The 17,768-nt window shown below is 45.4% G+C and overlaps 1 protein-coding gene across 1 annotated transcript in view; it reads left to right on the forward strand.

The window, feature by feature from the left end:
* Window positions 1–1,046: 1,046 nt before the first annotated feature.
* Window positions 1,047–17,768, forward strand: part of LOC122935938 (follicle-stimulating hormone receptor-like) — a 245,570-nt gene continuing 228,848 nt past the window's right edge. The window contains exon 1 of the mRNA XM_044291894.1: window positions 1,047–1,207. Within this exon, the coding sequence (XP_044147829.1) occupies window positions 1,068–1,207 (140 nt within the window). The 5' untranslated portion in view covers window positions 1,047–1,067. The remainder of the gene's footprint in view (window positions 1,208–17,768) is intronic.

Consider the following 17,768-nt stretch of genomic DNA (forward strand, 5'->3'; position numbering starts at 1 on the left):
TCGAACCACCATCTGGCCAGTGTCCCTTACACCAGAGTGCGCCCCAGAGAATCCTTGTGCCATTCTCCTTTTCACTTATGCGAGCCTGCCCAGGGACGACATAACCGTGATTAACCAGGACTGTATTCACCTCGGCCCACCTATTGCTCACACCGTGACCTCACGCATAATTCCCCTGTTTGGTCTGGCATACCGCAGTTGCAGTTCCTCCATGGCAGTAGTAAGAGAGTTCAGACAGGTAGATAATCGAGATAACACCGTGACATGTTATCAGAGTCAGTTTTAGCTTGACTACATTTGTAGATAAGACAAGATCTGTCTATGACTTTTGTGTGGCAGGTCGAGCTCTTGAAAAAGTTCTGACAAACCCACTGAGGATGGGTCAGCGGGGTCCATGGACTGAGCATACTGGAACTGGCAGTGGGTGTGGACCCACGGTGCCAACTAACAAATTGGACTCCGAGCTGGCATAGGGCACAGGGTGCTGGAACTGCACATTAGTTATGAGGCATGAGCCTGGTCATAAATTAGCTGCAGCCTCCGACAGACGAGGGGGATATCATAGTCCCGCCTAAAACGCTATGATAAATTCGCCCATAGACTTTAGTTCTAGTATAGTAACTGCCCAAGTATGATGAGATCCTACTCAATGTTTTTTCATCAACATCAACTACAGTGATGTCCCTTTTATGACAGTGTCCCTTTAATAGTCACAGAAAGAATACTAGCAGGAAATTCAAGGACATCTGCCACCCCAGATAAATTGTTTTGGAATAAAAAAAAATAAAAAAAGTCCAACGTTTCGCTCACGGTTCATGGTCTAAACTATGTGGTTAATCGCGTCAAGTTTTTTTCAAGGTCATTGTGAATATTTTTATGTAATTAAAACTGTCACACAATTGCCATCGAGACTTTGGTTAGTAAATAGCATTCTACAAAATAAAGTATTTGCTCAGCACGTCAGGGCTTGGCTTGGTCTGAAGGCGGACTTAACTCATTGTTGTTACAAGGCACAGGGATCTCTGACTGAATGCGAAACCCAGCGAGGTCCTGAACTGTACGCAGCTATGAGGCTCCTTAGTTACCTGTACACATTGGTTCTTTTCTACCCTTGTTATGGATGCCACTATTCTAGCAGCATTTATATCTGTCAGGGAAGAGACGTGGATCATGTCCCTCAGGATATTCCCAAAAATGCTTCAGAAGTGTAAGTTTGAAAGCAAAACTTCTCTGTATGAAAAAGAATAACTTTAAATCACGGGCAGTCTGATGATATACAATATTTATTGTGTTGCTTGTATCTAATTGTATGTGTTTATAGAGATATAGCAGAGCTGAGTTTGTTCTTTAACTCCTTGCAGCTGCATTGTGAGATAATGCACCTACAGCCCTAGGTAGAACTCACAGCATCACGATGACAAAGTCGACTCTGCTTCTCCTGAACAATCCACTTAAAGTATTGCTAGCATGCTAACTGTATCTTAGCAGTGATGTCAGATGAGTAGAGCATTATTATTTTATTATATTGATGATTACGATTATAATTACTCATATCTTTATAGCTGAAGGTTTAGTGCGAGCAACAGATTCTATATAAGACATTTGGCGTAGTGCACACATCTCTTTAAAATTGCATAGACTTAGGAGGAAATTACTTATAAATAAATGATATAAAAAGGCAGAGTGTCAGCATGGGCGGCCGCGCAGCTAGCACAGTGAGCACAGAATTAGAAGGTAAATACGTTGATGAAATATTCGGTATACTTAGCTGGAGAAAATGCTAATCCTTTTATTTGCAAAATTATATGCAAAGCACTTTAAGACTATTAACGACACAACATCATAGGGAAACTGCTGCCACTGGAAGTCTTTCCACAGGATTTAGAAAATCCCCTGTATTTTATGTATTTCAAATGCCCAAAGTTGATTTTAATACTTGGCACGGTCGAAGGGAACATTTTGCCAGTATATAGTAGACGTCTCACAACCCTAAATAGCTTTTTAACACTTTTAACTTTATTCTCCGTCCCCCAGCGCCCCCCACCCTCACCTCTCATCTCAGCTGAGGACTTTGCCACATACTTTAAACAAAAAATTGACAACATTGGAGAAAGCTTCAGCCTACAGTTCCCACAGCCCCCCTAAACTACTAGTCAGTCCTCTTCCTCCAAAACCTGATTCTCCACCATTACAGAGGAAAATCATTCTACCCTACTCTAGTCTCCAGATCACCTGTCTCCACCTATGCACTTGCCCCGATCCCATCCAACCTCACCACATTGAGGTGTTCATTCCAGCCCTAACTCATCTCCTCAACCTATCAATAAACTCTGGTGTCTTCCCATTTGGTTTTAGTCATGCCACTAATGCACCCATGCTAAAAAAGCATTCCCTTGACTCTTCTTCTTTGTTGTTCTAAGTTATCGCCCTATATCACTTCTCCCATATGTCTCAAAGCTACTTAAACAACATGTCCACCTTGAACTGTCCTCTTACCTCTCTTCCTGCTCCCTCTTTGACTGACTACAATTTGGCTTCAGACCCCACCACTCAACTGACACTGCCCTTATCAAAGACATCAACGACCTGCTAACAGCCAAAGCCAAACAACATTATTCTGTCCTCCTCTTTGACGTGTCCTCTACCTTCGACACCATCGACCACTCCCTTCTTTTACAAACTCTCTCATATCTTGGCATCATGGACTTGGATCTTTCCTGGATCCCATCGTGCCTCCTCTCCTCTTGTAATCGCTTCCCACAGTCATCTCCAAGATTTCTCCTGTGCATCCCCAACATATCAGACTCTCACCTACAGTGGAAACCTTCAAAAGAAACCTAAAAACACACCGCAAGCCTTCAACCAGTGACCCTGCTTCTGCTATACCCCTTTGACCAGCTTTACCCTCACTTATTGTGTCCTTCTCTCATACCCTGTAAATTGTAATCCCTCGCGGGCAGGGCCCTCTCTGCTTCTGTATTAGTTTGTAACTCGTCTTATTCATGTTTATTGCATTTGTTTTGTATTATGTATGTGTACCCCTTATCATATGTACTGCACTATGAAATGAATGGCGCTTTATTAATAGATAATAATAATAGTTTGACAAGAACCATGCAGAGTGTGGGCGATGGCCCCTGGGTCAGTCACATAGCTTCACTTGTGTGATCTAAAAGACCGTGGTTCTCATGTTAACCATAGAATTGGTGGAGATACAATTACACAGAGATACAATTATGGTGAGAAGATGTTAGGCTGGATCCACATATGTGCTTTCAATTCTGGCAATCTGTTCCGTTGGAGGAACAGACTGCCCGAGTTCACTGTATGCAGGATAGTCAGATACCACCACGCACCACCAGATCCCCATTCACTGTAATGGGATCCGGCGGTGATCCGGTCACTTTCTGGCATATACTGTATGTTGTCTTTTGGCTAGACAAAAATTGCTGCATGTAGTATTTTTTTTGTCCAGTCGAAAGCCGGCAAGTATGCTGCATACTGTAAATTCCGGCAGTCTATTCCTTTGCTGAAACAGACTGCCGGAATTCAAATCACATATGTAGGCCCAGCCTGACACGGGTTAAACTTAGGGATAATATAGATTCAAAGATTCTGGCTGTCAAGAATTGACACACAAGTCCTTGATGCTGAGTCAAGATAACTGTGGTTATGACAACCTTGTCCAAATACAACAAAGTCACTTATGTGTTGAACCTTCTCTTTACGTCCCTCAGGCGTTTGCTAGTTTACACCTATCTCCAGGTCTAGATTATCCTAAAGAAGATACACAGTACTTAGATACTGTGATGCAGGGATGGACTGCCCATAGACCCTACAGAGAAAATATGTAGTGGGCCACTCAAGGCCCCTCATAGCCAAGTACATAAAGATCTAAAGCCGTCCTGAAAAGTTCTGCTGGGACAAAATATTGTGCCACTCTATGGTATTTGGTTCTGTCGGGGCAGTATTTTGTATTGCACTTTGCCATTTGGTTCTTCTACAGAAGCATATACCAAAGTGTAGCCCAATATACAGCCCCCCTATGGCCGTGCCTAGTTGAGTTGAACCTACCTACTCTTGCTGACCTTACCTTCTATCAATTTGTGCCCACCTAAAACCTTTGGAGCTTTTTTTTCAGGGCCACTTTATATTCCTAATCCACCCCTGCAGTGAGGTCTCTTTCCTTGGCGATGTATGGTTTTGTTTTGTTCTGTCTCTGGGCTAAGCTCCAGGACCATCACACATTGGTGAAATGTAGAAATGTGCAGCTGTCTGAGGGAAGACAAGTATACGGTATGTTGCTGTGAGAACTGTATGGAGAACTCTAAGTTATATGAATACAATCAGTGAGCAGCCCAGCTTGTAGAAGCAGAAATGAGCTGTACTGCTCCTGTGGTAGCCCTGGGGTGAGGCATATTGCCCTAGTGGTAATATTGGCTTACATGGTGTGAATCTCTGGGAGTGGAGTGACTGGTGTCCTCATTGATGGACATAAAGCTATGATACATGAATGCATTCATTCACATGCACCATCATATCTAATAATCTAGGGCACACAATGTGTCCTATGAGGTCCCATAGCGTTTTGCTGTTTCATTCCTGGCTGTGAGCAGTCGTTTTGGGATTGGCTACTTTTTTGTCTTCTGGTCCAGGTTCCTTTGGTTCTTGGTGCCACTAAGATTTCAAATGTAAAATCTGACATAGACTCTATAGTATAGTATGTGATTAGTAGCCCTGATCTTGGACATAGAGCCTCACGGAGAGGGAATATAAACTTACATGGTACTGCATGATTTACTGACCATGGAGTAGTATATGTTGCTAAATGTATTACACACAGTGATGGTCAGTTCGCAGTGTTCGCCAACGAACACATGCGGGCTGCCATCTTGACTCGTCAAGATGGCAGCCCGCATGTGTTCATTGGCAAACACTGCGAACTGACCATCACTGATTATATATAGAACCCAGACCAGAGAGCAAACCGCAACATGTTGTATTTTGCTTTCCGTCCTGGGGATGCGGAGCAAAATGGATCCCTCACCCCTGGGCAGCCTGGCACTCGACCGTTGTTTGGGTCCGCATCCGAGCCACCGTTTTGGCGGCTCGGATGCAGACCCTTTCACTTCAATAGGGACTCAAAAGATGCGGACAGCACTCCGTGTGCTGTCCGCATCCGTGGCTATGTTCCGCCGCTCTGCTAAAAAAAATAACATGTCCTATTCTTGTCCGCACAAGTATAGGCATTTATATTGCCGGCGCCCGCAAATTTCAGAAGGAAACATGGGCGGCTTCTGTTTTTTGCGGCTCCGCGGATTGCGGAACGAAAAAAACTGAATGGTCGTGTGCACGAGGCCTTACTCTAATAATTTTTTTATTTTTATGTGTATGGACTTCTTTGAGGGCTTATGCACACGAATGGAAAAAAATTGATCTGCAAAAAATATGGATGACATCCGTGTGCATTCCGCATTTTGCGGAATAGAACAGCTGGCCCTTCATAGAACAGTACTATCCTTGTCAGTAATGCGGACAATAATAGGACATGTTCTATTTTTTTGCAAAACGGAAATACTGACATATGGAAACGTAATGCACATGGAGTGAATGGTTCCGCATACGATCCGGAAAACGGAACGGACACGAAAAGAAAATACTTTTGTGTGCATGAGCCCTTAATCAGACCTCAACTCAGACTCCCAAAAATAATCAGACCCCCAAACAGATCTCAGATCAGACCCTCAATGTTAATTACACACCAGCTCAGATCACCAATCAGACCACAGATCAAACCCCTCAGATCAAACCCCCAATAAGGGGTTATCCAATAACATAAACAAACCCCCCATGTGCCAGGCTCCTCACAGGGCTCCCCGTGCCGCTCCTTAGTCCCCGCACCGCCACCGCTGCTTCTCCCTGTACACATGAAAACATCCGGTGTCGGGGGAGCAGCCAATGGCAGGCGGGGATGAGCCACTCTAGCATCGCGGGTGGCTGGAACTGTGAGAGTGAGCATTTTTCAGCACTTTCCACTATAGTTTGCAAGCACGGCCACAGCTGATGGATTGCCAGGTGGTCATAACCATGGAAACGAGCAGTATATAATGTGATGGAAAAATGAATCCAGAGAGCAAATAAGCAATATGGACAATCACAATACATTAGGAAGTGCCTTGTATTAACTTTCTCTACATGATTAATGCTATTTGCTGAAGTGACACAACGCCTTTCAGATCAGGAAAACAAAATATATATCAACTCGCTTCTACTGTTCCGGCCACTGTGGCCACTCCTGAGATCCAGCAGATTCCCCCCGCACTGTGCTGTGACCCAGTGTCGCACAGTGTAAGGACACAAGCACGCCTATATCCTCATTCTGTGTGTAGGTCACAGCAAAGAGTGCGACAGCTGGCAGACGAAGACCAGGGAGTGGTGAGTACAGAGCCATCACAGAGAGTGCTGTATTCATCATTCCCCATTCCTAGTGTACTAATGAGCGCTTCCATAATTAGTATTCGCTATATAAGATGCACTAACTTCCAGCCTGTACCATGTTTGTGTTGTGCAATTTAGGCCTCATGCACACGACCGTACCATTTTTTGCGGTCCGCAAATTGCGGATCCGCAAAACACGGAAGTCGCCTGTGTGCCTTCTGCAATTTGCGGAACGGAACAGGCGGCCCATTGTAGAAATGCCTATTCTTGTCCGTTAAATGGACCACGGAATGGAGCAACGGATGCGGCCCTTATGCACACGACCGCTGTTCGGGTCCACATCCGAGCCGCAGTTTTTTTTGCGGCTCGGGTGCAGACCCATTCACTTCAATGGGGCCGCAAAAGAGTTATGTCCGCATCCGTTGCTCCATTCCGTGGCCCCGCAAAAAAAATTTAACATGTCCTATTCTTGTCCGTTTTGACAAGAATAGGCATGTCTACAATGGGCCGCCTGTTCCGTTGAACGCACACAGACGGCTTCCGTTTTTTTGTGGATCCGCAGTTTCTTAGCTTGGAAAGCTAGGGGGAAAATTCAAGTGTTTTTTTTTACAAGTATTTTTATGGGGAGAGGCTTTTTTTAGTCACACTTTCACTTTCCATATCTTTCCGACTTTTTTTTTCCTATGGAGAAGTACGTATATGGGAACATGCCTTAAAAAATGCCACACCCTAAGCATACTGTGATAAAAAAAACAAAAAAACTAGGGAAGAAAAAAAAATGCTAGGAATACGTTTCCGTATGTCCGTATTTCCGTTCCGCAAAAAAACATGTCCTATTATTGTTCGTATTAGGGACAAGGATAGTACTGTCTATCAGAGGCCAGCTGTTTCGTTCTACAAAATATGGAATGCACACGGATGTCATATTTTTTGCGGATCCGCATTATGCATACAGCAAAATACATACGGTTGTGTGCATGAGGCCTAAGATGCATGTATTCTTCATTAGAATTAGGACCTTGCTACACAGACCATCAGTAGCCTATCATACTAGGTAATTCACTAGGGGTCATTTACTATCAAACTATGCCACTTTTCGGTATAAAAAAAAAGTAGAATGACCCCGTTTCGCTACTTTTTGTAAGCCAGTGCAACAATATTTTGTGGCACCGGTGTTTTTGTGGTATATGTAACACATAGGAATGTCTATGGTGTGGTGGGGCATGCCAGGGCCACGACTTCGTCTCTGACAAATTTACCAACATTTATGTCTAGCGCATATTTTGGCTACAAACTACTGTAGTCTAGTTTTTCCTCCAAGAGCACAGACTGCTGAAGGAGCACTTAATTCATGATGAGGCGCATCTCATACATATTGCTGCTACTGTACTATGTTGCAGTTTTTCCACACACCACATGTATTCCGCGATGCGTGTAGGTGGCCTAGGTCTACATTCACAAGATATGAAAAACGGACGTGTGATGGACGTTTTTTTTTACGAATGTCACATGTCCATTTTAAGAAAAATAGTACTCTAAGGCCTCTTTCACACGCGCGTCATGTTTTTTTGCCCGGATAAGAGCCGAGTGCGTTGCGGGAAAATGCGCAATTTTCCCGTGCGAGTGCAAAACATTGTCATGCGTTTTGCACTCGCATGAGAAAAATCGCGCATGTTTGGTACCCAGACCCGAAATTCTTCACAGAAGTTCGGGCTTGGGATTGATGTTCTGAAGATTGTATTATTTTCCCTTATAACATGGTTATAAGGGAAAATAATAGCTTTCTGACTACAGAATACATAGTATAATAGTGCTGGAAGGGTTAAAAAAATAAAAAAGTTAACTCATCTTATCCTCTTGTTCGCCTAGTTTGTTCCCGGTCTGTTCTTTGCTAGCTGTGGGCTTGGGCTGAATGACCTGTGGTGACGTCAGATCACATGCTCCAATCACATGGTCCATCACCATGGTGATGGAGCATGTGATCTGACGTCATCAAAGGTCCTTTAGCCCAAGCCCACAGCTAGCAAAGAACAGACCGGGAACGAACTACGCGAACAAGAGGATAAGGTGAGTTAACTTTTTTATTTTTTTAACCCTTCCAGCACTATTATACTATGTATTCTGTAGTCATAATGCTATTATTTTCCCTTATAACCATGTTATAAGGGAAAATAATACAGTGAATAGACTGTCACCTAGAACCCATGCGTGAAAATCGCACCGCATCCGCACTTGCTTGCGGATGCAATGCGTTTTTCACGCAGCCCCATTCACTTCTATGGGGCCTGCGTTGCGTGAAAAACGCACAAAATAGAGCTTGCTGCGATTTTCACGCAACGCACAAGTGATGCGTGAAAATCACTGCTCATGTGAACAGCCCCATAGAAATGAATGGGTCCTGATTCAGTGTGGGTGCAATGCGTTCAACTCACGCATTGCACCCACGCAGAAAACTCGCCCGTATGAAAGGGGCCTTAGACTGCTGTATCGTGCCAGAACCATGTGTTGGATTTTCCGACTTATCTGCCAAATTCAGGAATTTCTCAACGTGTTTCTCACACCAAGGGCTCATGCCGACAAACATAAGGGCTCTGTGCCAGTATAGTGGACCTCAAACGTCAGGTACGCAATATGAGGGAACTGGTTGTGTGCAGTACGTGCTGCGGATGCAGGCCCAGTGACTTGAATGAATCTGCGATCTGCGAGATATGGCCAAAAATAGGACATGTCCTATCTTTTGCAGAGCCACAGACCAGAAGTCCACGGAAACAGTACGTAGAACTTCCATGGGCTTTAGGGTCTGTGCCTCAGCACCACAAAAGATGGGACTTTCTATCTTTTGCCGTATCTTGCGGATCGCGGACCCTTTCAAGTCAATGGGTTGGCATGGTACCCGTGCATTGTGGAACGCTATTTGCAGTCTGCAGCAAGGGCACGGAGCCCTTACGTTCGAGGGCATGAGCTCTAAGGGTTATTCCAGGTTCAACAAATGAATGTTACTGTTTACATAATGCGAAAGTACACAATTTTACAATATACTTTCTGTATCAATTCCCTACTGTTTACTAGATCTTTTTGCAGTCAAGAATTTATTATTTACTCACTGGGGGAGTAAAATCTGTCCACATCATGTAATGATCACAGGTGCAGGACTGAATACAGCTGTGTCTTGTAAGGGGCTGAGAACATATGTGATCATCATGGGAAAAGCACAGATTTTAAATAGTGATGAGCGCAGGGGCTATATTCAACTTTGCAATATTTCACGAATATTTGGGCGAATATTCGTCATATATGCACAAATTCGTGAGTTCGAGATATCTTGATCGCTAAAAATCGACAATGTAATATTCGCGTAATGCGCGTGAAATACAGGCGTGGGTCACTTTTGCTACATTTTCCAAGCTTATATAGTAAGGGGTAGGCAGCTTTCCTATTGGTTGCTAGGGATGTTGCTAAGCTCAGGCAAAGACATTGCAGCCTTCTCATTGGCCCACAAGCAAGAAGGGAGGTTACTGCTAAACAAAAAATCTAGAATATTCAAAATTTTGAATATATATCGCTATATTTAAAATATTTGTAAATTTTTGAAGTGACGATATTCGCGACTAATATTTGCGATTTGAATATTCGTGATCAACACTAATTTTAAACCCAAAGGCCCCCTACATACAAATGTGTTCTAAAGCGAACCATAGAAATCACTTCTGCTTTTTCCGTACAGAAAATTGGTGATCATTTATAAAAGACCGTTTTTTTTCTCTAGTGTTTGAGAGCCCCTGCGCTGCCGGAGAATTGGTCTAATTTATGACGCAGTAGTTTTTACTCCTCCTTTACTCCTTTCTTAACTCTCTCATGTAACGAGTACAAAACTTTGTCACATGGGTGTTTAAAAAGGCTAAAAAAACTGGTGTAGACATCTTAATAAATGACCCCCATTTTTTTTAAATAACAACTCTGTGAACCACATTTTTTCAGGCATTTTTCCCCTAAAGAAAACACCTAAAAAATTTCAACAAATAGTGGTAATGGTAATTAATAACAATTTTATATCTCTTTTTGGCGTAAAATTGTTGCACTACCCTTATTTTTCGACTTTTTAAATGACAATATTTGTCTCTGTGTTTTTATGCCACATTCGACACATAGTAGTGTCGAGGAAGTGTTAGGGATGTGGCAGCAGCTGGGCCAGGGTCAGGCCATGTCATAAATTAGCCACATATTTCAACATAAAAGACTATGCGCTCATCCCACACTGGCCACCAAAAAAGCATAGAGAACTCAAATACTTCCGGTCTGTGTCCTGAGCTATATGGTGTCTGGCTTAGGCATCACGATAATGATATCATTGCACCACCCTCTGCTAGGCTACAGCACTAGACCTGAGCACTTTTAAAGAGAACAGCTGGACAGGGAGACATCACTTTCCTGTGCCCTCCCCCCACAGTATTTAAATTTATTTATTTTACTCACTTATATAGCACTGACATATTTCGCAACACTTTAGAGACATTAGCATTAGAGATGAGGGAATCAAATCAGACAAAGTGTAATTCGATCCAAATTTTGGGAAAAATTCGATTTGCAACAAATGTGAATTTCCTCGCTCTTCGTGGGAACGAAATCACAATTTTTCCAGAGGACCGAGAAGCCGTATTGGCTAGGTACTCACTGCTTTCTGGTCCTCGGCTCAGCTATCGGCTGTGCAGGGCTGCGCACAGCGTGAGGGCGCTCTGTGACCTCATACTGTGCGCCGTGATACACAGCCGACAGCAGGATGAAGAGGATCGCAATGGTGAGGAGCTGTGGTGTCCAGGAGCAGGAGAGGTAAGTGAGTTTTTTTTATTTTATTTGCACTGGTGGCTGATGGCTGACATATAGGGGATGATATATGGGGCTGATGGCTGAATATATGGGGGCTGATGGCTGAATATATGGAAGCTGATGGTTGACATATAGGGGCTGATGGTTGACATATGGGACTGATGGTTGACATATGGGGGCTGATAGATGGCTGACATATGGGGGCTGATAGATGGCTGACATATGGAGGCTGATAGATTGATAGATGGCTGACATATGGGGGCTGATGGCTGACATATGGGGGCTGATGGCTGACATATGGGGGCTGATGGCTGACATATGGGGGCTAAAAATGATGGACATATGGGGGCTGATAGATGGCTTAAGGTTGGGGGCTTGATCGGAGGCATTGGAGGTCTGATCTGAGGTCTGATTGACATTGGGGGTCTGATTGGGACTGTAAGCTGAGGTCTGATTAACATTGGGATCTGATTGCTGGTCTGACCTAAGGTGTAATGGAAAATATTTTTTTTGTATTGTTCTCCTCTAAAACCTATGTGCGTCTTATGGGTCGGTGTGTCTTATAGGGTGAAAAATATGGTATACGCACTTCACTGGTGCATTTATTTCTGCTAAAAGCATTTACTGGCCTATTTCAGTAAAAAAGAAAGAAAAATGTATACGCACTTCACTGGTGCAATTATTTGTGGTAAAAGCATTTACTGGCTTATTTCAGTACAGAAAGAAAAATATATATGCATTTCACTGGTGCATTTATTTCAGCTACAAGCGTTTAGTGGCCTATTTCAGTACAAACAGAAAAATATATTCTCTGCTCACTTCTGCAGTTTTGTGTGTTGAAAGTGTTTAGTGGCCTATTTCATTACAGAAAGAAAAATGTATACGCACTTCACTGGTGCAGTCATTTGTGGCAAAAGCGTTTACTGGCCTATTTCAGTACAAAAAGAAAAATATATTCTTAGTTCTCTTCTGCAGTTATATATGTTAAAATCATTTAGTGGCCTATTTCAGTACAGAAAGAAATATATATATATACACACTTCACTGGTGCAGTTATTTGTGGTAAAAGCGTTTACTGGCGTATTTCAGTACAAAAAAAAAAATATATATATATGCACTTCACTGGTTAATTTATTTCTGCTAAAAGGGTTTACTGGCGTATTTCAGTACAGAAAGAAAAATATATACTGTGGGGATTTGCTCTGGTATGCAGCTTAGCGGACGCACTATAGAGGCAATCACAAAGTCTTTAACTTAAATAGTTTAATGTTTATTCACACAAAAGGCAAAACAATATAACAGTTTGCAGTATTAGTGTATGTTCACACCATGGAAAGTCCACAGAACACAAACGTTCACCTGGTTAGCAGTTTTTAATCAGCCATCCACTACAGGGTTTAGGGGGCCTGTTTTCCAGCAATGCGGCTCTCAGCCCTTTAGCACGGCACACCTCATGCAGATCCCAAAAGCACAGCGTCTCCACAGCTTCACTGTGAAGTGGAGGATAATTCACTGAGCTGAGACTGCTGGCTGGGTTTTTATATCCCAAACCAAAACCCTGCCTGGAACGTGGGGAGTAGCCACCTATCCTGCACTTTGGCTGCTCCCAGTAAGAGCCGGCCCGGATTAGCTCTACAGCCATAATAAATAACAAATAGTGTCAGTCAGCACTAACTGCCGCTGACACTTAAGATTACCGTCTCTTACCTCACCGAGGCCAGGAATCTCGGTGACACATACCTTCCGTCAATGACGAACCCTTGCGCCTTCCTACATACCTCCCCCTTTGTTCAACCCTGAGGGGGTGAACACTTGCCAGACAGTGTACACAGGACAGGGCATCCGCGTTTACCTGTAACCTGCCTGCCCTATGTTCCACAGAAAACTTAAAGTTTTGTAAAGACAAGAACCACCTGGTGACCCGAGCATTCCTCTCTTTGGCCTGGCTCATCCACTTGAGAGGGGAGTGGTCAGTCACGAGACGGAACTTTCTCCACAACAGATAATAGCAGAGAGACTCTCTCTCCGCTATACTGTACCTAGTCTCGGCTGGGGTAAGCTTTTGGCTCAGGAAAAATACGGGATGTTCCTCCCCATTGATGATCTGAGAGAGTAAAGCTGCAAGGCCTACTTCAGAGGCATCGGTCTGTACCACAAACTCCCTCTTGAAGTCGGGCATCACCAATTCCGGGGACCCACACAGGGCCGACTTCAAAGCGTAGAAAGCCTATTCCGCCTGCTCATTCCACTGGACCGTCACTGACCCTTCAAAAGGCCTGTCAATGGTGCGGCGACTGTAGCAAAACTGGGGACAAACCTCCTATAGTACCAGGAATTACTTTACTTGCCAAGTAGTGACAGGTCGGTGCCAATTCCTAATTGCCTGAATTTTGTTTACCTGAGGTATGATCATTCCATGCCCAATTACATGCCCCAGGTACTTGGTCTCTTCTAACCCTATTGCGCACTTTTTTGGGTTAGCGGTTAAGCCAGCCTTACTAAGGGAGTCAACTACAGCCTGTAATTTAGGTAGGTGACTTTCCCAGTCGGTGCTATGGACAACGATATCGTCCAGGTACGCCGAAACATACCGACGATGTGGACGCAGTAAAATGTCCAATAGCCTTTGAAACGTGGTGGGAGCGCCATGTAGACCAAAGGGTAATACCTTATACTGATACAGCCCCTCTGGCATTATGAAAGCCATTTTTTCCTTGGCAGCCTCAGTCAAGGGTACCTGCCAGTACCCTTTGGTGAGGTCCAACACAGAAAAAATACTGGGCTTGGCCTAACTTCTCAATAAGCTCATCTACTCGGGGCATGGGACACGCGTCAAACTTGGACACCTCATTCAGTTTGTGGAAATCATTACAGAACCGCAATGTCCCATCTGGCTTGGGTATTAAGACTATCAGACTGGCCCATTCACTTTATGATTCCTTGATGACACCTAGCTGGAGCATTAGCTGCACTTGCTCTGCGATGGCTTGTTGCCGAGCCTCAGGTACCCGGTTTGGTTTTAACCGGACTTTTGCCTGAGGCTCAGTGACAATGTGATGCCGGATTATGGACGTACGTCCAGGGAGGTCCGAGAACACATCTGTGTTCCGACTAATGAACTCCCTGGCTTCCTGAGCCTGCTTAGAGGAGAGGCAAGGGGCCGAAACCGCTTCCCCTAGGAACCTTAATCGTGGGCTGTCTTCCGTACAGGTTTCCCTATCATTCCAGGGTTTGAGCAGATTCACATGGTACACCTGCTCCGGCTTTCCCCTCCCATGCTGGGGTACCTTGTAATCTACCTCTCCAATTTTCTCAAGTACCTCGTAGGGCCCCTGCCACCTAGCTATGAACTTACTGTCTACGGTCGGTACCAGAACCAACACCCGATCACCTGGGTTAAAGTTCCGGACCCGAGCCTGCCTATTATAGACCCTACTCTTGGCTCTCTGTGCTGCATCCATATGCTCCCTAACCAGAGGCAACAATGTTTCCATCCGTCCCTGCATCTGAGTGACATACTCAACAGCACTTTTGTGCGTTGTGGGCTGTTGTTCCCACGTCTCTTTGGCGAAGTCCAACAGACAGCGAGGGTGTCTGCCGTATAGCAGTTAGAAGGGCGAGAACCCAGTAGAGGCCTGGGGCACTTCTCGCACTGTGAACATGAGATAGGGCAGAAGAAGATCCCAGTCCCTCCCATCCTTAGACACCACTCTTATTAACATATTTTTTAGTGTTTTATTAAACCTCTCTACCAGGCCATCCATTTGCGGATGATACACAGACTTCCGTAGCTGTTTTATGTGGAGCAACTTTCAGACTTCCCTCATGGCCTTGGACATAAACGGGGTCTTTTGGTCAGTCAGAACCTCCTTAGGCAGACCCACTTGAGAAAACATCTCCATTAACTCCTTACAGTAGCTATGAGTTTGGCTGATGTATGACACAGCGGCATCGCCTCCAGGTACCGAGTGGCATAGTCCAGGACTACCAAGATGTGTTGGTGCCCTCTCGCTGACTTCGGTACTGGGCCTATGAGATCCATAGCGATTCACTCGAATGGAACCTCAATAATTGGGAGAGGGACCAGGGGACTACGAAAATGTGGCTGGAGCCTGGTTATCTGGCAAGTTGGGCAAGACTTGCAATACTCTTCCACTTCTCTGAACACACTGGGCCAGTAGAACCGCTGTAGAATCCAGTCCTGTGTTTTCTGCTGGCCCAGGCGTCCCCAAGAACATGTTGGTGGGCTAACTCCAACATAAGCTTGCGATACGCCTTGGGCACTACCAGCTGTTCAATATGCTCACTCCAAAGTTCATTTACCCGGTACAGTATCTCCCACTGAACCACAAAACGGGGGAACATAGACTCGGCCCCTGGTTTTTGCCACTCACCCTCAACTACTATCACATTTTCCCAGGCTCTAGATAGAGTCGGGTCCTGGTGCTGTGCTGTGCCAAAGTTATCTCCGGAGACGTTGAGGTCTGCCAACCCAACGGCAAGTCCTGCACGTCAACCACCATCACACTTAGCGTGGTTGTCTCCCCCTCTTCCACCGAAGTGGCGGTCACCCCTACCGCTGGCCCTTTGGACTCAGGTTCCCAGGGTTCTGGTCTCCCCCCTGAGCCGGGCCACTCTGCTAGGGTCACATCTGTCTCCCGGGTATCAGTAACTTTCGTATCCGGCCATAGTGACGGGAAACCGGGGAAGTCTCTCCAAATTATTAGTTCATAGTGTAACTTTGTGGCAATGGCCACCTAAAGAGTCCACGTGCCGGCCACCGTGGATAGTGACTCCAGGGCGGTGGAATAGTCCTTTAAGTCTCCATGGATGCATACTACGCCTAATTTTCAGCCAGTATACTCGGCGGGCCGCAACTGGGCAGCTCTTACCAGGGACATCAGGCTCCCTGAGTCCAGCAGCGCCACTGCCAGGGTATCTCGCACTTGCACCTGACACAGGTGACTATTGTCTCGAGGTTACCAGATGAACACAGCCTCCTGGCATATATTGAGAGGCGGTAGCCAAAGTTAGTGTCCATGGGTTCACCCCGATGGGGACAGTTGGCCCTTATGTGTCCAGGCTTACCACCGGGGATGGGAATGCAGGTTGTACGTCCCGGGCGGATTTGTCTGGCACTAGCTGCCGGGCCTGGGGTGGAGATTTCTGGGATTTGACTGGCTTCCTCCCAAAAGAACCCCTCTGCAGATTTCTGGTGGCCACCAGGTCGACCATCTCTAGGGCATTACCAGGAGACACCTGGCCGATCCAGTGCTGGGGAGGGTATGGTAAAGCCCTCCAGAACACATCCGCCAACAGGCGGTCCAGCACAGCAGTGGAACTCAGTACGTCAGGCTGCAGCCATTTTTGCAGCCGGTGTAGCAGATCATAATACTGCGGTCTGGCGGGTTCAGCCGGGTTAAATTCCCACTGACACACTCACTGGGCCCGGACCAATACATTCACCCTCAGTCTTGCCATAATCTCACCTTTTACAGTCAGGTAGTCGGCCGCTTGGTCAGCTGGTAGCTCGAAAAACACCTGCTGGGGTCCAGACGCCAGGAGCAGAGTGATGACCTCAGCCCATTGGTCTCGGGGTAACTTCTCCCGCACGGCAACCTTTTCGAACACCGACAGATACGTCTCGACATCGTCCGATTGGGTCATCTTAGAGATCGCCGCACGAACAGTTTTTCGGCCATCGTGAATGTTCTAGGATGCTCCTGCCGCTTGTAATGCCATCACATGCTGTAATAGCAGCTGGTTTGTTTCCTGCTGCTGCCTGTTTACCTCCCACTGCTGCAATTTAGCCTTCATGAGGGTTTTCACGACCGCCTCCATTTTGTCAGGGGATAAAAGACATACACCCGTGCCTGGGGAAAAAACTTACTTTTCGGCCTTCAGGCCAGCCTCACTGAGTTTATACGCATCCTCCACCAAATGTGGGGATTTGCACTGGTAGGCAGCTTAGCGGACGCAGTATAGAGGAAATAACAAAGTTTTTAACTTAAATAGTTCAGTGTTTATTCACACAAAAGGCAAAACAAAATTACAGTTTGCAGTATTGGTGTATGTTCACACCATGGAAATTCCACAGAACACAAATGCAATTTTTCATCAGCCATCCACTGCAGGCTTTAGGGGGCCTGTTTTCCACAAATGCGTCTCTCAGCCCTTTAGAACGGCACACCTCATGGAGATCCCAAAAGCACAGCGTCTCCACAGCTTCACTGTGAAGTGGAGGATAATCCACTCAGCTGAGTCTGCTGGCTGGGTTTTTATATCCCAAACCAAAACCCATCCTGGAAAGTGGGGAGTAGCCACCTACCCTGCACTTTGGCTACTTGCAGTAAGAGCCGGCCCTGATTGGCTCTACCGCCATACTAAATAACAAATAGTGTCAGTCAGCACTAACTGCCACTGCCACTTAAAATTACCATCTCTTACCTCGCCGAGGCCAGGAATCTCTGAGACACATACCTTTCATCAATTATGGACCTGTGTGC

The sequence above is a fragment of the Bufo gargarizans genome, chromosome 4 (genome assembly GCF_014858855.1).
Source record: "Bufo gargarizans isolate SCDJY-AF-19 chromosome 4, ASM1485885v1, whole genome shotgun sequence".
Lineage (NCBI taxonomy): Eukaryota > Metazoa > Chordata > Amphibia > Anura > Bufonidae > Bufo > Bufo gargarizans.